The sequence below is a fragment of the Emys orbicularis genome, chromosome 11 (genome assembly GCF_028017835.1).
Source record: "Emys orbicularis isolate rEmyOrb1 chromosome 11, rEmyOrb1.hap1, whole genome shotgun sequence".
NCBI classification, from domain to species: domain Eukaryota; kingdom Metazoa; phylum Chordata; order Testudines; family Emydidae; genus Emys; species Emys orbicularis.
In genome coordinates, this window is record NC_088693.1 from 38,017,424 (window position 1) to 38,040,337 (window position 22,914).

The window sequence follows — 22,914 nt, forward strand, 5'->3', positions numbered from 1 at the left end:
CCAAAAACAGATCCAACCTGCCCTCCCAGACTTTGTCTAAGCTCAAATTCAGATCTGATTCTGTATCAGAATGTAATGACTTTGTCCCATCTCAACTTCTAATGCAACATTAAAAACTGTTTGCCAATAAACTTTTCCAGCATCTGAAGATATTTTGCAAAATAACTTTTTGATATAATGTCACAAAAAGGGGGCAGATTCTGATACTCTTACTAACATCATGTGAGCCCCATTGTAGATAAATATCAGGACATACCCTACATGCAACTGAGTCGATCCTGCAAGTACAGAGCACCTCTTGAGAGGTCAGTGGTGGTTGCAGGTACACTGAACCTCTCAGGGACTATGATCTAGTGATTACACAATCACACCCTCCTAGAAGCTGTAGCTAGTAGTGTAATGTACCCAAGATATTGCACCGAAAAGGTTAACCTAGTTACAAGAACAATCATTTAAGTTCTCAAATGATTTCAGTACAAATGTGTGAAAAACAGCCTTCAAAAGTAAACAAGCAGCACTAGGTATATTTTATTACAGAAACTTTCAACACTGCCTTTTTGTAGAAAACCTGCATCGCAAAAGATTGCATAATACTTCATCGTGTACAGTCTCAGCTCATTTCATGGTAAACTGTTATGGATTGTAATACATCTAATATTTTTCAATGCCAGACTCACCTCCAAAGATAGTCAGGCCAAATGGATGAGACATCTGATTAATGCGTTCAAGAGTCCTTCTGTCTAACCCATCAAAGGTACTGTGCTCAATTTTATCAAAAAAGGCATCCACCCAATACAGCCTTAAAGCACTAAAAACAATAAAAAGGTTTTATCTCAAAGAATTACATGTTTACAAACAGAAATAAGTTTCTCAATAAGTGAACAGTCCTAGACTAGATTTTTCATGAAGTTATTTCAGAATTTTTTTCAGAGAAAAGCTCAAATTTCACATATATTTTGACATTTTGAAAAAATACAGCTCCCGGAGGAAATAAAAGCACTGCAACACACAGTTTGAAATATAGTGTTCCATACTTTTGCTTCTTGTAAACAATAAAAGATAGTTGCAAAGGTGTCTGTTACAATGCCCCCTAACTGTTTAAAGAAAGAAACACATATTTGCTCAAAAGGCCTCCGTGGCTTCTTATCGATCTTTTTCTTACCCCCAATCAATGGCTAGGCCATTGGGCCAGCCAAGTGTTGTGTTCACAATTGGCAAGGCATGGGATCCATCACACCAGGCTCTCATGATTTTAGCAGGGCGGAACCAATCTGTCCAGAATATATAACTGGGGGGAAAAAAGAAGAAAATGCCTGGGAAATATTCATAGCCATGAAGAAATAGCTGTTTTTGTCCACTGAAAATAGTTTGGTTAACACAACAAATGCACAATTCAAAAAAACATGCACTCTCTTTTTTGTGTCACACCATCACAATCATTTTAAAAAATCAGATTTTCTCTTGGTTGGAAGAAATGGCTCCATCCAGCAGCAATATATTTCATAATACTCATCCAGGTATTCTGCTAAAACTAAGCGGGGAAAAGGACCCAGATTCACTAAAAGTAAGCAGGGGAAAGGATCCAGATTCATTACATCTGATCCAGGGAGGTGTAAATTGTACATCCCAGAGGCAGCAGAGTCCCCTGCATACACTAAGAGAGGGGAGAAGGTCTTTGCACTGCTCTAAACAGTTTCCACAAACCCTTCCTCTTTCCATAGTTTGATGCACATGGATACACTGGAAACTGGAGATGGTAGATGCAAGCTCATGAGGGACCAATGCAATCTTGATGCAGCTAGGCTGCATAATAGCATATGTGAACAGAGCAGTAATGGACACTGAACCATGCTATGCACATGGAGAGAGAAACCGCTGTTATCATTTGGGGAACCAAATGCTTCCACTTATATTTTTTTGGTAACAGATCAGTGACTGCAGCACTGGGAAATAATATTTTATAAAAGAAACTCAGAGTACCGACATGAACTGGGAGGTGCGGAATAAGATTCCATGCATATGACTTAAAGGTGAAACATCAAATCAGGTAAACAACTCAGATGACTACATGTCATAATAAAACAGATGAGAGCAACAGCTCTGAAGCACGTTGCTGATTCATTTATTATATTGTTATATATTCACGTCACTCCTAAATCTCCATCCCTTGAAGAAGTAAAGCGGTACTCCAAAATATGATTTCTTGCAGAAGATAAGTGACTCAATTCACTTGGTAGACAATTAAAGCTGAGTTCAAACACCACAAGAGACTTTATACATATTTGCACACATAAGTTACTAATTGATTGTGTTGGCAAGTAACAAGACTCTCTTAAAAGCGGATAAATTGGTGATTCTGAAAATCATTACAAAACAAGTGGTGGAGCTCGAACAATAAGGAACCAATGAATCATAAATACAAAACAAACATGTTGCAGGGAAAAGGCACATTTCAACAGAGAGCAGAATTAGGGCAAAAGTCAAATTAAAAAATCACGCAGATAAACCTCATAAAGCAATAGAGCACATACAGCAGAAATAGAGATGTTAGTTAGACAGCAGAAAGAGCAAAGTTGTTCACTCCACTCAGTGCCAAATCAGTACAAACAACAGGAGTTAATGGTTGCAGCAGAAACTGGAGTCTGTAAGATCACAAGGAACTCCTCTCATCTTAAAGTAATTGTGAAGGACCAACTGGCTGTGCTGAAGAAGATGAAGATGAGATGAAGGTTATGACAACACCTGAGTAAGATAATACAGAACAGCAGGAGGAAGAAAGGAGCAAGGAGAGAGAGAGAGTTTACTAAACCAAAAAGATAATATATAAAGAGAGAGCGGCATCCCCCTAAATACTTTAAAAAGAGTGTGTGTGTTGAGTAAGGGTAGTGTCCAAGATTTATAAACCTAACAAAAGCCGAGTATTTCTTTAGATTGGGAGGGGGGCAGTGTTCTGTAATGCTAAATGTTTAATTAAATGAGCAAAAAGCCAGCACAGCAAGTGACCTTCAGGGGCCAGATTTAACAGGTTAATGAATAAAACATGCTGGGTAAGAGCAGCAGCTTCAAGGATCTGTGTAGTTACTGGTTTTCAATAGTACATATATCACCTCCTTGGTCCACCCTTATACAGTTAGTGACACTAGAAGCAAAATATCTATTTTATGCCCAGTACCCTCTACTTTTCAGATGTTTTGTTCCTTTAGGCATGAGGTAGCCACATCTTTGTCAAGATTTTAATGTATAGTGCGATTTAATTCAAAAAGAAAAATCAAACCAAAAGATGACAAATTCCTTTCTTAATATTTACAGGTAGGCATTAATATGTCCATGGTTTTGTCCTGACCTGTCAATGCACCTACAGTCATAGAGCTGAGCTTAGCTGCTTAACACAACTCTACCAGTGAACAAAGCTTCACATTCCAAGGGTTAGAGATTAAGAATGTTCCTTATCAGCTCATCACTACACTTTTAGGATAACTCAACCCCCTAGGGGAATGGGTTATTAAAAATGAAGGTGCAATTAAGGAAAATATTCAAAGAATCATTAAGATACTCTACACCAGGGATAGGAACCTAAAGTATGCAGTGAAAGTGACACTTTAGCATAGCTGCAGTTGCATGGAGAGTTGCAATTAAGGTTAGACATTTCCATCAAAAGAAACACAGCCTCTTCTTTTCATTGTATTACACAAAGCAGAATCTTATTGCTTTGAGTATATGTCAAAGACAAACAGCAGCATCTTACAAGTTTCAAATAGAATTATTCAAATACAGAAAATGAAAGTCATAAAAGGATCCAAATTATAATTCTCAGAACTATCCTGTGTTAAAAATAATACATATATAACTTTATCTCTAGACTGTGGAGGCGGAGAGCAATTTTCTAATCCAAATGATATAAAACTAACAAGCTTCTCTTGGCTTTATATCAATAGAGAAAAGCAAAAGAAAAAAATCTGTGCCTTTAAAGATAATTTTGTTGAATATTCCTTTCATGCTCAATGTGTATCATCTTGCACTTTTCTTGGGATGTTGTAATCTGGGCCAGGATAAGAAAAATGCAGAAGAAGGAAGCTGGAGAGAGAGAGAATATTTTGGAAAGTAGCTGAGATCCAAAACCAGAAATTCTGAAAGGTAAATTTAACCTGTGCTGGTGCTGCTAAAACATACAATTGTTTGCAGCTTTTAAAATAAAAACAAAATTAGACTTACCCAATAACAGGATGAACCACTATTGATCGAGGGTTATTTAAATTCTGGACAATAGTTCGTCTAGATTTATCAGTCAACCTCATAACACTAATGCTCCTGTATCGAGGATCTGTCCAGTACAGGTTCTTTGAGATCCAATCAAAGGCCAAATCTTCAATGCCTTCCACCCTACTGGCTGTCAGAACTTCTCTGCCTAGAATTTGCAATACATACAGTATAAATTAAACCCTTTGTATGTGGATACAATCACAGGAAAGCACAATTTTGTTCACAGAACAGAGCGATTCTGCTTTTGGATAATTTTAATTATCTATGAGTAACCGAGCAATGATATAGCAGGCTGGATTGCACCCCTTGTGCCAGAGAGGGTTGCTACACTCAGGGGATTCATCCTGGAAGAGGGAAAATTAAGGTTTGACCAGAAAAGGGCAGCTATAATTTACAAACAGGGTTTCATAGGAGTCCTACAAAGGGGGGTCATTAAGGCACGCACTGAATCAGCACAACCTTTAGGCACCCTGGCCATGCTTCCTCCCTCCCCAGCCAGAGCTACCCACTGTTTGGGCAGCGCTGGCCAACTTCAGGCTCCCTGACAGAGCCAGGTGGTGAGCACTCTGGGGATTTTTCACCAGTTTGATACAGGAGTGAGTCAAGTCCAATAAGGCCAAGTTCTCCCCTCCCATATGTACATGTAGCCCTTGCTGAAATCAATGGGAGGTGTGCATGTGTACGGAAGGGCAGAAACTGGTCCTTAATCTGTACCTTAGTCAGGAACACTCCTAACAATACCACAAATAAGATTCTTATTAATCATCACACAACTAGTGTGGTTTCTTGCTATACTGCACTATCTCAGACAATCAGGCCAGAGTCTTCACTTGTCTCACAGAAGGAGATAAAAACAAGAAACACCCGATTTTCACCATTTAAAGATACAGTAGAATTGATGAACTGGCACTAGTTGAGAGAGTGGGAGGAGGGGGCACAAATATTTCACTCCTAAGTGAACACAGCAGGAATAATTCTTAGGGACAAAGTTGCCAAGTTTGCCAAAGACTGACAGAGGTGTCAGTTTATGGATAACACAATCACATTAAGATTATTATTATTCAATATTTACATTTCAGTACCACCTCTAGCGCTCCCAATCAGGGACTGAGGCACCATTATGCTAGCCAGCATATACACCTATAATAGAAAGACATGAGGGAAAACAGAATCCAACAATGACTTGAGTGGGAGTTTTGCCTGAGTGTGGACTGCAGTAGTGTGCCCTTAAACAGGGAAAAATAACACAAAATGCAAGCGTCAGTCCTTGCAGATCCTTTAAAGGAATTGGAAGGATCCTTACTGCCTTCTTATCTTTTTGAATGTTTTCAGAGTGGTATTTACAGTAGCCCCATATAAGATTAGTACAAATATTTGCGATCGTACTTTCTCAGCCTGAAACTGGGATTGATATTCATCTGTATTTCTCTAGGATACTCCTTTTTGTGTTTTTGATATTTTACTGTCATTGTTTCAATTAGCTGGCATTTTCTAAAAATGCAAGATTATTTACATATCTTAGTATATGAATACTAATATGTAATGGAGCAGAATCACTGCACCCTCTACCTTGGTAAAAGATAGTGAAAATCCTACTTGAGGGCCTCCAGCGGTATAATGTCCTTCCAGAGCTGGGTTGCATTGGTGCAAGCTAATCACAACATCCTGTGCAAACAACAGTGGCCTGCAGACAACCAGCACAGTCCTAATGTAGAAGGATGGGTTTGGCTATGGAGGACTGGAGATGAAACCTGTGTAATTTAAAGCTGCCCTTTCCTACAGGAAAAGCAGCAATGGAGAGGTCACCTGCATATGGCCACTGGTGAATCCAGCTTGGATACACAGCAGGCAGCAATGGCACAAAGACGTACCATTTACACCAGCAGGGCATATATAGACTACTGTTTTTTGCTACTGCAAAACTTCAGTTTTGGGTGGCCTGATTCCATACCCACTGCAGTTTAGGTGTACAAAGAATGTAAGACTGGGGCTTGAGTACATTTGCGAAATGGCTAAAATTTGCAGGAGGTTACAAAATTACCTGCCAAGGCAAATACCCAGATTTTTCATATGAAGATACATAGAGAAACCAAAGCAACAGTTTGCATCTCACCTGACCCATTCGTTTTTTGTTTATAAATTATATCTCTAGTTGTATCTGAAAAAAAAATGGTGTCATCCTGGGCACAGAAGTCAATTCCAACAAAGTATGAAGGGCTCCCAGTCACTGGGATAATCACATCTTCCTGGGTGGAGAGATTGAATGGGATCCCACGCACTGCCAACTGTGATGAAAAGAGCAAAAACTGTTGCACAGCTATAAAAGAAAAGAACACATATAGATTTTAGTGACTTAAAGGGCTTCCTCAGGCTCAGATGATTCAAAATTAATTAAATGTAAGGTAAGGAACTTTTTAGTTTTATTTTGCAATGTTTGTTTTGGCAATAACATTTAAACACATAAAACAGAAGGACTGGGAGGAAAAAGAGAGAGATGGAAGAAGACGAGAGAGAAGAAGAGAATGAGAAAAAAATAGAGTTTCAAGAAGAGGGTAAAGGAAAGAGCAGAAATGGAATTTAAGCAAATAGAGGCTGAAAAAGTAAAATGGAAGAAAGAAGAAAAATAGAATCTCTGAAAGAACATATGGTGACCTAGCAGGGTCTTCCACTTCTTCCACTTGCATAGTTGCTAAGGATCCTACATCTCTTTACAGAAAACATTACCCCAAGGAAAGCAGGCATCCTGGCTCTCTCATTAATTTCCATGGTGACCATTTGTGCAAAGAGAATTGATAGGCTGTATGGGGCCACCTCTGCCACCAGATCATATCTGAGCTGACCACATCAGCTCTTTTCTGACACTTGTAGCAACACAAGTCCTAAGGCACCATGCTCCTAAATCACCATGAAAAGACAGGTGCAACTGTGGAAGTTGTTACATTTAAATTTTACAGCTGTCAACAGAGGTCATGGGAAAAAGTGCTGAACAGCTTAGCATATCTAACCCCACATTGGTAATGAAAAACGGGGAAAGGATACTCTGAATACCTGTTTACACAATTTTCTAGACAAAACTGGAATAGAATCCCCTCAATGCTCCCTTATCATTTTTCTATGGGAACTCCTCCTGTCTGCCCAGTCCCCTCCCTTATAAACTCCCACAGGGTTCAGTTCCTGGGGCTCTGTTCTTTTTGATCTACTTTCTTCGTCTCAATTATTGTATCTCTCTCAGCTACTATTTTTTTGTAGCTGGTACATAGCTATGGAATTCATATGTTTTGAAGTCATTAGTGCACTGGCCATTTACAGATATAATTTTATCCATGGCAGTGCTACTTGCAACAGCCACTAATACACTTCCTTACCAATGCAATGTCGCCCATCCACGCGTAGCTCAAAACCCAGGGTGCATTTGCAGCGGTAGCCCAGCCCATCGTTATCTGTTTTGTGACTGAGAACACAGATTTGTTCGCAGCCCCCATTATTACTTCCACAAGGATTTCTTACTGGAAAATAATATGGACAGAATTAAATCTTCATGCTATAAACTTTCCATACATCATCAATTTTTATATTTTCAGACATTTTTTCAGTATTTATGGCAAATCATTTGGAGGTATATTGCCTAATGAGGGCAAAACTCCCATAGGAAAATATGACACGGAGGGCCCTGCAAGATGCTGAGTAATTCCCAGGAGGTGCCGATCATCAACTATCATTAAAGTTAACTGGCATTCAGATTGCTCGGCACCTCCCGAAAGGTATTCAGCACATTGCAGTGTGGGGGCCATAGCTTTTAAGGTAAACGCTTTGGTCTATAACTTTCTGTATTCAGTCTATGGCTACACTAGAGAGCTTGCAGAGGCGCAGCTGCACCGCTGTAAGCTCTCTAGTTTTGCCACTCTAAGCTGACGGAAGAGAGCTCTCATATCAACTTAATTAATCCACCCACAACGAGAGCATAGAAGCTCTGACGCCGACATAGCGCTGTCCACACTGGCGCTTAGATCGGTGTAACTTACGTCACTTGGGGGTGGCTTATTCACACCCTTGAGTGACGTAACTTGTACCGATGTAACTGGTAGTATATATATAGCCCTACACTCAGTACATAGTTATGTCTCACATACAGTATTCACTTGTCACTGAGGGCCTGATCCAACTGCCATTAAAGTCAATGGATATATACTTCCATTTACTTTAATGGCAGCTGGATCAAGCCATAAAAGTGAAAATTGCTCATAAACACAAGTTTGTTTCTTCCAAATATCAATATATTACTCAGACGTTGCTTTTAAATTGTGTATAATCAGCTTCTTTACAATTAATATAACTGTCTAGTGTTTCTTTTAGCAACTCTAGAGAGGACAATTCCAAAACTTCTCTTGACAATCAGCTGGCTTACCATATGGCTGCCTGAGAGCATGGTAAACTGTCACTCCATATGGCCTCAGTGAAGACTGGTAGATAACTTGAGGGTTAGAGTCTGCAAATTTATTAGCCTTTATCACTGCCATCCTTGTCCAATCAGTAAAATAAACATTATGTTCAAAAAGGCTTATTCCATAGGGATGAGGAATCAGTGACCCTCCATGAGCTATTGTTCTCCTGTTACAAAGACATTTTTAAGATTACATGTAAAATATTGTCAGAAAGATAATTTCACTTCATTTTGATCAAAAACAACAACAAAAAATAGAACTTTACTAAATCATTAATTAGCTTCTGCTTTTATATATAAATAAGCTTCCAACATGTATATGGGAGAGACCAACAGTGGTCAAAGAAGTGAAGCTGATACAATATATGCAGAGTAGTGTCTCAGAAGAAATGCAAGGTAGGCAGAGAGTGAATAATGCAGAAAGCAACTCAAAATTACTAAGGAAATGGGAGAAGCAGAAAGTGGCCAGTCTCCACAGAGAGGAGATCAGACAAGCATGGGACACTTGGGAAGGAGACAGAAGAGGCCTGGGATGGTGAAAAGATAAAATGTCAGGACATACTGAAGAAAATAACAAGTCAAGAAGAAAATTTGGAGAAGGCTACGGAAGGCCAAATAAGAGAGGCCTGCACTAGTTAAATGTGGACACATGAAAAGACCCAAATCCATCATAAAATATATGCATTCCACACAAACGCTGCAATAATGTATGCTAGATCAATTATAGGGATAATGCAAAGTGTTTACTTCACTAAACAACACTTTACTATTAAATATATTAACATTAACCTGGATTTATGACTGAAGGTTCCTTTCCTTTATGTAGGTCAAATTCTATACCTCCAGGGGCCTCCAGTTATGAGGAGACATGTGCTGTGGTTTTCTGGTGTGTTACTCAGGAGGACATTAAATTCTATTTTAAGAGCACTTTCAAACTATACCATTGACTCACTTCAAAAATGCATAATTTGTACATTAATGTAAGATACTCAATGTTGCAATAAGTGATAAGTTTTTTTGATTGTTCTAACCACTTGCATTCCTGCCTTACTAAACCATGAAAATGGCCTTGAAAAGAGCAGATATAAGGAGAAAAACAAAGATACCAGCATTGCTTTTATATGAAGAAACACTCTCTTGCAAATGAAGCAATAAACTGAGTAATAAAATTGTTGACTTGACAGACAACTGTTTTCTTGGACAAGATGTTAATGGGAACTAGAAAGGGAACAATTTTTGTCTCATGTCTGAGAAACACAGAGGCCATAATTAGCAATGTAGAGGTGAGGGAGCTTCTAAATAATAAATAATAGACAATAAATTCAGTGATCACCATTAAAAGTCAACAATTACTTCTGTGGTAGCTGAGATACTGTGGTTACTCCCTATTTATATCAGGAGTGAAAAACAGTGTCTCAGACATCACTGTGTGGTAAATGATGGCTTTTTAATAGCTGTTACTGCAGATTTGTGATTAGGTTTGAAGTGCAATCAAAAAGAGAAGGAATCAGAACATTTTATTTCCATTGTGGTGTGTGGGGTTTAGGAAGCTCGAGTTTACAATGAATGTAACAAACTAGCACAAGGAAAAGACATAGAAAGAAAATGTAAAGTGTTCAAAGAAATAAAAACGCATGCCATCAAAAGACATGTATCATGGGAGTGGGCAATAAAAAACAATGTGAATGAAGAAGGAAGTGCAAAAATATAATCAAGGGGAAAACAGGACATAGGCATAAAACATGAGGTACAGTGGAGGAATTTAACATTTAACGAGTGACACATCTCATAAATTAAGGTGTCCTACATCACATTCAAGTCGTGTTGTAGTTTAGATGTTGTGAATCTCATTTGGATAGACAGATCTTGAATCAGATATAGTACAACTGGCCCGTAAAATATAAGAAACAAAATTCTCTTCTACCTTTGAAGCCCATCATAAGTTACAGTCTCAATGTAATCAAAGCGGCTGTCCACCCAGTAAAGTCTCTTTGATACAATATCCAGAGTTATTCCAGCAGGCCAACCTAATTTTGTTTTTATCAAATCTTGCCGGTTTGTGCCATCCATGAAGGCCCTTTCCACTTTAGGATCTCCAGAAAGATTATCCCAGTCTGAGAAAAATAAATAACTATAAAAGAAAAAAAAATTAAGGTCCCACGTTTCCTTGAGATTTTATATAAAAGCTACATTTTATGTGGAATTTTCAAATTGTTTCATCATTTAAAACAGCCCATTTTTAGAGTTGGAGCTATGGTATCAATTGGTATCAATTGGTGCACAATGGAAATATGCCAGTTGACACCGACTGAGGATCTGGCCTACAGTTTTCTCTACACATAGAGTTCAGCAAGAACTGTGATTTCACCCAGAGGTTTATGGAACTTCTAATGTGCTCAGCAATGGACAGAGGAACCACCAGGAAAAAGCCAGGATCAACCAGGTGGGCCTTGAAGTGCATCATTATAAAGGGCATGAAACTCATCTCTCTGTCCCAGAGGAAGATCAAAATTGTTCATGCCTCTTACGTACTGCTGAAGTATATGGGGCAGGGACAAACAAAAGCAGTACAGGGTTCACCCACTACTGCATCCCAAGCAGCAAGAGGCTAGCAGCCACAACAAAAACCTTTAAGGAAAAATTCTATCTCCTGGATGCACATCACAATTCTCACTGGTTTCAATGGTAGCTGCACGTGCACATTGAAGGCCAAAATCTTGCCATAATACTCAGGCTCCAAACAATGAGAGTAAAAGCATTCCATGGTGCTGCCGTAACACAGTTCTACAGCACGGTATAGCTAGGGTCTTAGTCTATATCTGTGTGTAAATTACCATTCCATAGGTAATATTATTTATCAATTAATTATATAGTCTTCCTCACAAATAACATGACACTGTACAATACATCATGTACCGAAATACGTTCACCCACAATAAAATGCAGACACCTCTGAGGGGCAAATGTAGGAGCCATACTACACAGGCATGTGAAAGGGAGAAGGTTCAGTAACTTTCAAACTGAGCATGATGTTTAAACTGGAATTTAATTGGGGTGCTGGGTTTAATACCCATAACTCTTGTGAAACGAGAGATCAGCCAGTAGAACACAAATTGTCAAGGCCTCCCTTTTATGTTTTATTTCAAAAGATAATTATTGACTATTTCTTAGTTACTGTTCCTTTATATATGAATACAGGGATTTTAACCACCTTTTCTCATTACCTCACCTGTATCACTTACCCAACAGTTGGGTCGAGTGCTATTCCTCTAGGATTTCCCAGATTTTCAGCAATAAGAGTTACACGGTTAGTTCCATCCAAGTTTACCATATCTATTCTGTTCACACTGGTCTCAACTACATACAGTTTATTGTTAATCCAGTCTACTGCGAGATTTTCAGGTGTGTCAACTGAAACATTTAAAACTTCGTGGATATCGGAACCATCAATACCAACAGAAAACACCTGAAAATAAAATACATATTATTAACAAACTATTAACTACCATGATGTTCCATTAGTCATCTTAATTACTCACACAGTAGTTGTCATGCCTGAGGTAATCACATGGCCCTATAGATATGGGGCCAAATTCTGCCCATGGTTACAACCATGTAAACCCTTTAAAGCTGCTCCCTAGGCTTTTGCAAAAAGAAATAAGGAGGATTTTTGTGAAATTTTGGATCCAAATGCAGAAACAGAGAGTTTGATCCATGTGTCATTCCTGCAAACTGGACAAGTTACCGGACTGAAAATGTCTTCCACCAGAGTAAAAATGGCAAAAGTCCTGGAGTAAAAAACAAAAAAACTCCATTGTTCTAAACCCAGTGACTGAGGATCTTGTGGATTTTAGGCCAAATGCAAACTAGATGAGATGAGGAATGTCATAGGTGCATAACTCATAATGTTCTTAATTAGTTTGTACCTTAGCTTAATTGTTAACAGAGTGTTTAATAATCTTTGTTTTTCTAATATTTATGTAATTTCTGTTATAATAAATATTAATCACAATGCATTTCACATGTAAGCGAATGCCTTATTTATTATTGTTGTTGTTCCTCGTAGACGTTGCAAACAAGGTTGGAGCTCTATTGTGTTATGTGTTACACAAACATAGATAAATAGACAGTCTCTGCCACAAAAAGCTTTTGATGGAAATGTCCATTCACTGAAGTGTTGGTACCTTTTACAGTAAAAGGTAAAACAACAATATAATTGCAGGCAAAAACATTTTACAGGTAAAACTCTGTCCTCAACCTTAAACTATGCTGCTGCAACTGGCTTAAGCATAATAAATGGAAATATTATGTGGGGAAAATGCAAGAATTGTGCAAAGCTAACAACTCTGGGGAAAATCCTGCCCTTCCTCCAAGGCCATGCAGGGCCCTTGGCAGCGTGGCTCTGCTGTGGAAGACTTGGCAAATTTACACATGTGGTAAACACCAGCTCAGTGATGGTAATCTCGCTCTGTGCAAAACCTCTACACGTTGGGGTCAGCAGGGAGTGGGTCATAAGGTGAACCCAGAAGAGCTTCCTGTCCCCTATTCCCAAACCAGCAAGGGAAATAAGTAAGTGTCTTATAAAGACTTTTATTATTGAAATTAGGCTCTCTTTTTTTTTGGTAGACTAGAGTTTGGAGAAATGGAGTGTGTCGGTAATATGACATCTAACATTAGTGACATAGTACTATACTCAGAAATATACAGATTCTTTCAGACACAGAGTTATCAGCTTATTTCCAGTTTTGGTTTACTAGCCCTACAAAGTTCTTATAAAAGTTTTAGATTTATGCAACTGAACTGCAACTTTTATTCTTTTCAATGAGGTTGGGGGAGGAGAAAAGAGACAATGGTAAAAATATGAGCCTACCTGCTTTAACATGTACCCCAAACCGACTTCTGAAAATTACTGTTTTACTCTGATTTAAACTGAACATATTTCCTCTTTTCAAAAAAAGTAGTGTAACAAAATATTGGCTCATTACACAAAATATTGTCAATATTTGTTACTCAAAGCTCAATTACAATTCCATTTGGAGTATATGGGAGAAATCTGATTTTTATCATCTTGGAAAACACAGCAGTTTTACATTTTGAATGATCAGGTTTCAAAAAATTACTAAGAAAAATTTGTCCAGTTTTGAAAGAATGTCTACTATTTCTCTTAATTAGGCTTTTGGACTCCATTTCTAATGAAATTAAAAGTTGTTCAAGATAGCACCATATAATAGCATGCTTTGTTTAATATATCAGATGTAACAGTATAGCTTGGAAAACGTGGTGATTAATGTAAAACTTCTCAAGGGCCTTTTTTGTTAGAAAACAAAGATACAGCCTGCATCTGCTCACAAAAATGAAAAGCTATCAACACATTCTGCTCCTGGTCTTTTTACTTCCAAAAAATCATATTTTTTCTTGAAATTTCTACCTACCTTATCTTGCACTGTGTCTGTCCAAAAGATTCTACGTAGGTAAAAATGAAAGTCCACTCCGACCGCAACGCCACGATTCTGGGATTGCACCAAAGTACGAAAACTCCTTCCATTGACATCTCCAATCAGCAAATCACGACCATTGGAGAAAATAATTGATGCAACACCAGCTGAAAGTGAGGGTAAGTTGTGACTACCAGCACAACATATAGATCAGTTATTCTGCAAACAGGGTCTGATGGGTTTGCAAACTACAAATAGAATACACATGTATAAACTAACACTTATCAATATTGAGCGTATACAACCTGCTGGTGGATGCAAATGTGATTTTGTTTTTGTAGATTGCACACATTGCAGCCACCTGTGAAAATCTGGCCCTTTAAGCACTGCGTGGCAACCTGGTCTACAGCCTGGTTTGGAGTTTTGGAGGAGGCAACTAAGGAATGTGCAGTAAAAACACTTCTGTGTGAAAATGTTACCAAAAGTGTGTATATCCACATCCTGAAGAAGGTTCTCTCTCTCTCTCTCCACCTTCTCTCAAAAGGCCTTTTTCCCATATGAGAGATGGATATTCTTTGAGTCTGCCACATAGCCTATTTACTGCCACTTCCCATATGTATTCTTCATTCTCACATCCCATTAGAGCATTTCATAGCAGCAGAGACTCTCCAATAAGAAGGCTTTGAAGGAAAGTTTGTCTTGAAAATATATAACCATGGAGAGGGCGAGTGGATCTATTTCAGTGGAAGATATTTAAGACCCAAATCCTGCTCACTTCACTCAGCCAAAGCTGCCATTAAAGTAAATGGAGCGAGCAGCCTAAAAATGATCCACCAGTCTGAAAATCCTGTTTCTAATTGAATATTGCATTTCAAAGATAGGGAATATCTCTGGAACCAGCAGAATCTTTCATGCCACTGGAACATTTTACATGTGCCTGCTGTACTCAAGCATATTTCACTACTTTTTTTTCCAATACACAGAAAATTACAAGATAATATTTGCTTTACAAGTAAAATTACAGCAAGAATCGCACTTGGTGCCATTTACTTACATGAAGTGTTGGCTCTACAGTGGCGGTGATGCTCCAAGAAATAACCTTCCACACAGTGACACTGGTGATGGCCAACACGGTCTTCACACAGCTGGTCACACACACCCCACATCTTACAATCATCAAAATCTGTTCGAGGGACAAGGCATGCATATAAACAAAGCTTCGAGTAAGGAGGACACAGTCATACTTGGCAGGCCTGAGAAGACTGTCCTCCCTTTTTTCCTTATATTTGGTTGCAAAGTCCCTGTCGCTATTGGTAAGTAGGCTTCCCTTTTGACAACAAATGCTTCTATTTTCTTTTCCTCAAAAGAAAAAGATCAGTGCAGCTGCCTAAGCTTCATGGGCTGCCTGACAATAACAAACCTGTTTGTGCAAGCAATGGAGGAAAAAATAATTGGTAGGAAAGGGATTTCAGTGTCTACCTTCCAAGAGTGATCAAGAACAATGGAAAGCAAATGATGGAATGAATGTGAGATACTTTCAGTAGATACCCACCCTACTGGACTCAGAAATATCTCTTATTTGAGGCTATACATGGGGTACCCAAGGGCGCAATGCTCCCAGAAGTACAGCCCCTAGTACCAGTACAACCACAAGGAACATCATGTCAGCTATTTAGCATGCATAACATATCAACGGCCACCTTCTTAGAAGTGCTGCTATCTAACACAGTAATTCCATTAGACTTAGGAGAGAAAACAGAACTAAACTACTGTTCAGATGAGATGAGTAGTTCAAAACCTATATTACATGTGAATGGCCTGCAGGTCCCTGTATTTTCAGGTACTTAGAGCTAGTTAGACAATATAGATCTGCTCTATAATTCCAGGCAAAAACCATGGGCCAGATCTTCAACTGGTGTAACTGACTCCAGTGGAGCTCTCCCAGCTTACGGTAGCTGAAGAGCTGATCCCACGAAAGCCAATACTATTTTTATATATATAACTTCACTGTTAGTAGTACACTATAAAAAGCAATATAAGTCAACATGTGAGTAATTCTTTTCAATGTGGAATTGAGTAATACTGTACTGGATGAAACCATTTAATGAAATCAATACACCTTGTCTATTCATCTTCATTATACTTGCTGCACCCCACAGTCCAACACCCCAGGAGATAAGCAATGGGATCTCTAGAAATTACTTCATGCAACTGAAATGATGAATTCCCTAACTCACATCACATATGTCTCATTCTTTCTACTGGCCAATTCTGCAAGGTGCTGACATCCAAAGGAGTTACGGGCACTCAGCACCTCTCCAGGTGTCCATCATCTTTCAGGCTCAAGCCCTGTGAGATTTTCTCAGTGTCTGATACCAATCAAGAAGATACACCATCCAACTCAGATGGGAGAAATTGATACAGGATACACCACACACTGCAGAATTTTTGAAAGTAAACAACTCTAATATAATTTAGACAAAACTGCTTTGGTGACTTGTGCATAAATAAAATGCATCCTTGTAAATACTTTTAATTATCAGAAACATTTTCATTTTTTAGATTGGTATGAAGATAAATGAGAGAAAAAACCTGAGCAGCATTAGCAGTTCATGAGTGAGTGTTGCGTGTGTGGATACATGAATATTTATTTATAAGAATTCTAAGAGGAATATATTTATTCATATTACCATTTATTTAGAGCAAGAGAGAAACTGAGTAATGAACACATAGGAGCGTGAATCTACAAGCCTATTGCTACAATGAGTTATAATAAAAGAAACAGCTAAACTCAATTTTCAATATATTTAATAATAATACTTGGAACTTCTATAGGACTTTCCATCGGAGGAGCTCCATATTCTTCAATGTTGATGAATTAAGCCTTATCTAACAAACCATTTTCCAGGATTTAATCATCATTACATGGTTCCATATTGTATTTGTTTTACATACAATAGCCATGTGGAGAAACACATATGCAGAGAGACTACGTTATCATTAGAGATTATTATTATTACATCTGAATTTCTAGTTGTTATAAAAAGAAGTATAGGACAACCATATGGGGATATTTGTTCCCCACCCCAAGCAGCCTCCTCCTTTCTATCCCCATTCCATCAGGGGCGGCAGGTTTGTAAAATTTTTGGTGGTGCCCAGAACGGGTCCAAGTCCCCCCACCCCCCACCTGCCTAAGGCTCTGGGAGGGAGTTTCGGTGCGGAAGGGGGGAGGGGTCAGGCTCTGTGAGGGAGTTGGGGTGCGGGGTCTGGGGTGGGGCAGAGGGTTGGGGTGCAGGAGGGGATGCGGGGGTGGGTTCTGGGAGGGAGTTTGGGTGCGGGCTGGGGCAAGGGGTTGGGGTGCAGGAGGGGCTGCAGGGGGCAGGCTCTGGGAGGGAGTTTGGGTGCAGGAGGGGGGAGGGGTCGGGCTCTGGGAGGGAGTTTGGGTGCGGGGTCTGGGCTGGGGCAGGGGGTTGGGGTGCAGGAGGGGGTGCGGGAGGCGGGTTCTGGGAGGGAGTTTGGGTGCGGGCTGGGGCAAGGGGTTGGGGTGTAGGAGGGGGGAGGGGTTGGGCTCTGGGAGGGAGTTTGGGTGCGGGGTCTGGGCTAGAGAAGGGGGTTGGGGTGCGGGAGTGGGTGAGGGGTGCAGCGCTTACCTCGGGTGGCTCTCGAAAGCGACCCGCACCCCCCTCTGACAGTAGCTCCTAGGCGGGGGGCCGGAGGGGTCTCCACGCGTTGCTGCCCGCAGACATCGCCCCCGCAGCTCCCATTGGCTGCAGTTGGCAGAGTCGGCGCTTGAGGCGGGGGCAGCACACGGAGACACAGCCCCCGTCCTCCCCCTGCGGCCGCAGGGACATGCCGGCTGCTTCCGGAAGCGGAGCAGGTGGGCAGGAAGCCACCTTAGCCCTGTTATGCTGCTGGTGGTGGCAGCGGGGGCCCCGGGCCCTTTTAAATTGCCCGATGGCAGCAGGCGGGGACGGGGGGGACGGGACGGGGGAGGCGCACAGGGGCAGCAGCCGGGGCCAGGGGAGAGACCCAGCCCTGAACTTTGGTGGAGCCGGGACCCTCTGCTATTATATTGGTGGGGCACGGGCACCATGGGCCCATACAACTTGCCAGCCCTGCACTCCATTGCACCTGCTTCCTCCATTCCACTGCCTTTTCCTGCCACCTACCACTTAGCTGGGAACTGGGGAAAAGGAAGTTACTTGTTAAAACAATGTCCAGTGCCTGACTACTATGATGCTTTTTCTGTTAAGAAGCCAGAGCTAAGGAAATGAGATTCATTAGAACTCATGAGGGAGCCAACAGAGCATGGGCTTGTTTACAGACTGGAGCAGATTTGGGAGCCTATGCAAGTGCAGCAGAGAGAACCGGAAGAGCTCGGGATTGGAACAGGGACTCTGGGAAGCAGCACAGAAAGGTTTAGGACTGATCTCTCTTGCACAGAGAACTCTGTATTTGTGCTAGCATGAATTCAGATTTGTTCTGCTAACTTGGATTCTGTCTATATAACTAGAAAGAATCACTGCCCAGGAATACCAAGCCCCAGTGTTATTCCATTGAAATAAACTTAAGTTCACCCTTCTCTGGATGTTGCAGTTTAAGGCTCCCTTCAGAACTTCAAGGACTAGAAACCTCATGTTAAATGAAAGCTGGCGTTCTGGCGAGTACACAAAGCTCCATGGGAAGGCCACGATTCCCTGAACCCACTCGTGTTTTCATGAACAGGGAGGACCAGTGTCTCCCTCCCAGTGTTCATCAGGACCAACGTGCCAGGCTTACAAGCTTTGACTGCAATGTTGACAAAATGTGAGTATGTTTAGAAAGCTTCACTAATATCACACAGATCTGCTCTGGAGGTTGCTGTAGAATTTCTATTCGAAGCTTTCTTCATCTGTTAACAAAGAGGGAAAGGACCTGGCAAATGAAAGAGAGAGAGCTGGGTATCTTGGAGATGGACCAAAAAGGAAGGGCAGTAGATCCACAAATCCCCTGGTGCAAGTAAAGTGAAGTGTCCCACCTACCTAACAAATGGCAAGAAGTGTCAAAGGCAGAGATCTATCCTATGTCCTACCCTCATGTCAAAGCAGGACGGATAAAGCTAAAACAAGAATAGATTTTCCTGATAACAAGATCTAAAAAATTGTTTGATCATCTGTGGAATTGCCCTTGATCTTTTTTTTTATTTCTAGAATAGAGAAACATCTAAGGGTTTTTCTTTGTGACTTTTTAAAATAACGTAGAGCCCTTTACCTCTACTGGTCTCTGACCCTGGCATAAGCAACTAGGTCCCATACATTTATGTAGTCATTTACAACAAGAGCAGCAAGCAGATTATTGGCACTAATCTGACCATTGCTTTGGCATTAAAATCTTAAACTCCTCCACTTCGAAAGCTGCAAGAACAATTGAAATTGGACGACTTTCTGTTGCTAGCTGGGGAAGGCAGAAAGGTAAGTAAACCCAGAGAGAAAGGTGAGATAACTGCCTTGTTATTAGAGTTTCAAATTTTAAGCATTTGTTGAAACAAAATGGGAATGAAATATTTTCCAAGTGTCATTTTTTGGTAATTAATAGATGTTGCTCTCAGTTGTGGTGTTCCAGGGCTTTGGCATATGCTATAAATCACCACAGCACAGTGAAGAAGAAACAGCCAGGAGGTAGGGTTGCCAACTGTCTAATCACACAAACCCAAACACCCTTGCCATGCCCCCTGCCGCACCCCTTCTCTGAGGCCCCGGCCCACTCACTCCATCCCCTCCCTTCCGTCACTAACTCTCCCCCACCCTCACTCACTTTCACCTGGCTGGGGCAAGGGGTTGGGGAGTGGGAAGGGGTGCGGGCTCTGGGCTGGGGCCGAGAGGTTCAGAGTGTGGGAGGGGTCTTGGGCTGAGTCTGGGGCAGGTGGTTGGGTGCAGGAGGGGTGGGGGGTGCAGGCTCTGGGAGGGAGTGTGGGTGCTGGAGGAAGCTCCGGGCTGGGGCAGGAGGTTGGGATGTGGGAGGGGGCACAGGCTCCAGGAGGGAGCTCAGAGCTGGGGTGGGGATTGGGTCGTGGGAGGGGGTGATGGGTGCAGGCTCTGGGAGGGAATTTGGGTGCAGGAGGGGGCTCCAGGCTGGGGCAGGGGGTTGGGGTGCGGGAGCGGGTGAGGGGTGCAGGCTCTCAGAGGGAGTTTGGGTGCAGAAGAGGACTCAGGGCTCCAGGGGGTTGGGGTACAGGAGCACATGTGGGGTGCAGGCTCTGGGAGGGAGTTAGGGTGCAGGAGAGGGCTCAGGGCTGGGGCAGGGGGTTAGGAGGGGATGAGGGGTGCAGGCTCCGGCCGGGCAGCGCTTACCTCAGGTGGCTCCCGGTCGGCAGCGCAGTGGGGATAAGGCAGGCTCCCTGCCTGCCCTGGCCCCGCACCGCTCCCAGAAGTGGCCGGCATGTCCCTGGGTGGGGGGATGGGCTAAGGGGCTCTGCGTGTTGCCCCGCCTGCAGGCACCACCCCCGCAGATCCCATTGGCCTCAGTTCCTGGCCAATGGGAACTGCGGAGTCGGCGCTCGGGGTGCGGGTGGCATGCAAAGACTCCCTGCCCCCACCCCTCCCAGGGACATGCCAGCTGCTTTTGGGCGCAGTGTGGGACCAGGGCAGGCAGGGAGCCTGCCTTAGCCGCACTGCGCTGCCAGACTTTTAGCGCCTAAAATCTCCCGGTTTGGCTTCAGTAGCCTCTGGGAGATAGAGCCTGATTCCGGGAGACTCCCAGCGAAACCGGGAAGGTTGGCAACCCTACCAGGAGCAGAGAAGAGGGGGAAATGAAAAGATTATGAGTTTGGGAAATTAATACTTTCCACTAAAACCACTTCCCACTAAATTCCTCAGGCATACGACCAGTAAAACTAAATTTAAACTAAAAAGTGAAAGAATAACCTACTGAACATTACAGCTAATAAGCCAACCCAGGTATAAGCCAATCCCTTCACTTCTTATCTCAATACTAACCAGAGGAAATGATTCACATGTCAGCTGGCCCCCACCTTCTACCTACTGAATCAGGAGTTGAGCAAGGGACTTCCCTTTTTACATGAGAGTCAGCGGGAGGAAGAGAGGAGTAATTGATCCCTTGCTAGATTTTGAGTAAAATGACTATGGCCCATCTCTTCCGTGCAAGCCTGTATCTCACACGATGAATATCACCTGACATCCCCTGTCACAATCTCCTAGCAAATGTGGAGAGTTTGTTTTATAGGCCAATCAAAGGGATTAAGAGAAGAGTGATTGGCTTTACACTAGATCAGAGAGTAGGTTTTCCAACTTGCTCCTGAATCAGAGTTAAAGAAGAGGGCTCCCTGCACATGCATTTGCTTTAACACAGAATCAAGCAGCTACATGGGGATCTACTTCCTTGGATACCTACTTCAGTGATTCCCTTCTTCCCAATGACTTGCATATAAGCCAAACAACACCTTGAAACTTTTTTTACTTTATATGCAAGGCTATGTGATGTGTGCATAATAGGAGATACAGACTTCCAGAGTGGCAAAGTAATGTACCGTACTCATTTTACCTTACCCACAACAATCTGCATTTTCACATAAGGTCAGTTTTGAATTATAGATCAAATGTTGAGTAACTTCTGATTTCCAGATATGTAGCCATACACCCCAGTATGCAGGATCAATCTCTCAAGAACAGTAAAAGGGCTGTTTCATCAGATTTGAACTTACAGTTGCCATACCAGAGTCAGCCTTTCTAACCACAAACAACCTCTCCAAGTATTAAAAGACTGGTCTTTCCTTAGCTGGGAAGTGAAGACCTCATGACCGCTCACTGACCTGTTCCTCTGTCCCCACAGTGGCTTTATGCTGCTGCTGAGCTTTTGGTCTCTTGCTATTTTTCCATTCAGCTTGAGGTTTAACTTTATGACTCTCAAGATTTACCTGCTTGCCAATGTGTCCACCCACACATACATATCCAATAATCATAGATTCTTTTTCAAATTTGTGGAATCCATAATATCCAGGACCCCTGTGAGAAAAGTCCAGACTTATATATCTGCATCTCTACTGTTCACTTACCAATGCAGGTGCGACTGTCATTGCTGCTGATTACATATCCCGCAGGGCAATAGCAAGTCCCTCCAGATGGTGAAGAATGGCAGCGGTACTGGCAGCTCAAGGCAGCACAGTGGGATATGTCTAAAAATAAAATGAAGTCACTTCAGGAATGCCCAATAGTAGTGTCATCTGTATAGCAGCTGACTGCATGGTGCTTTACAGACAGTTACGAAGCCAAGGTGCCTGTTGTGAAGAGCTTACAATTTGCAGAACACATCCTGAAACTGGTCCATACGCAAAGAACCACACTCCCATGCAAAAACAAATATGGGCAGCTCTGGCAGCAGGCTCAGGCTCTAACTAGACAGTATAAAAATGAAAAAGTCAATGGTGAAGCTAAACACACATCTTGTTTGTTCCACAATACCATGTATGTTTGTGTGCATGCAGGCATACACATCTAATTTAGCAGGATAGTGAGGCAGGAAGGCTAAGGTTTAGAGAAGTCTTTGAGGATTTGAGTTTTCAGGAAGCAGTGAAAGGATGAAATTCAGTCTTACATGAAAACAATCAAATAGTAAGAGCTCCATATAAATCGCTGCACTGAGGCAGCCATTTACAGTGCATAACTGCAAGCTTTATTGGTCCTACAAAACTCAGCAGCTTGCTGCATATTCTTGAGCGCCATTGACTCGCAACACTACTAGCCCTCACTATTTACATATATACAGACATCTCTCTTTTATAGA

At 41.6% G+C, this 22,914-nt stretch overlaps 1 protein-coding gene across 1 annotated transcript in view; it reads right to left on the bottom strand.

The window, feature by feature from the left end:
* The window catches only part of LRP2 (LDL receptor related protein 2), a 174,718-nt gene that overhangs the window by 107,322 nt on the left and 44,482 nt on the right, over nt 1-22,914 (bottom strand). The window contains exons 9-19 of the mRNA XM_065412898.1: nt 22,187-22,306; nt 15,191-15,319; nt 14,134-14,303; nt 11,944-12,167; nt 10,626-10,832; nt 8,666-8,868; nt 7,626-7,766; nt 6,374-6,577; nt 4,213-4,405; nt 1,163-1,288; nt 678-808 (exon numbers count right to left, since the gene is read on the bottom strand). Of these exons, the coding sequence (XP_065268970.1) occupies nt 678-808; nt 1,163-1,288; nt 4,213-4,405; nt 6,374-6,577; nt 7,626-7,766; nt 8,666-8,868; nt 10,626-10,832; nt 11,944-12,167; nt 14,134-14,303; nt 15,191-15,319; nt 22,187-22,306 (1,848 nt within the window). The remainder of the gene's footprint in view (nt 1-677; nt 809-1,162; nt 1,289-4,212; nt 4,406-6,373; nt 6,578-7,625; nt 7,767-8,665; nt 8,869-10,625; nt 10,833-11,943; nt 12,168-14,133; nt 14,304-15,190; nt 15,320-22,186; nt 22,307-22,914) is intronic.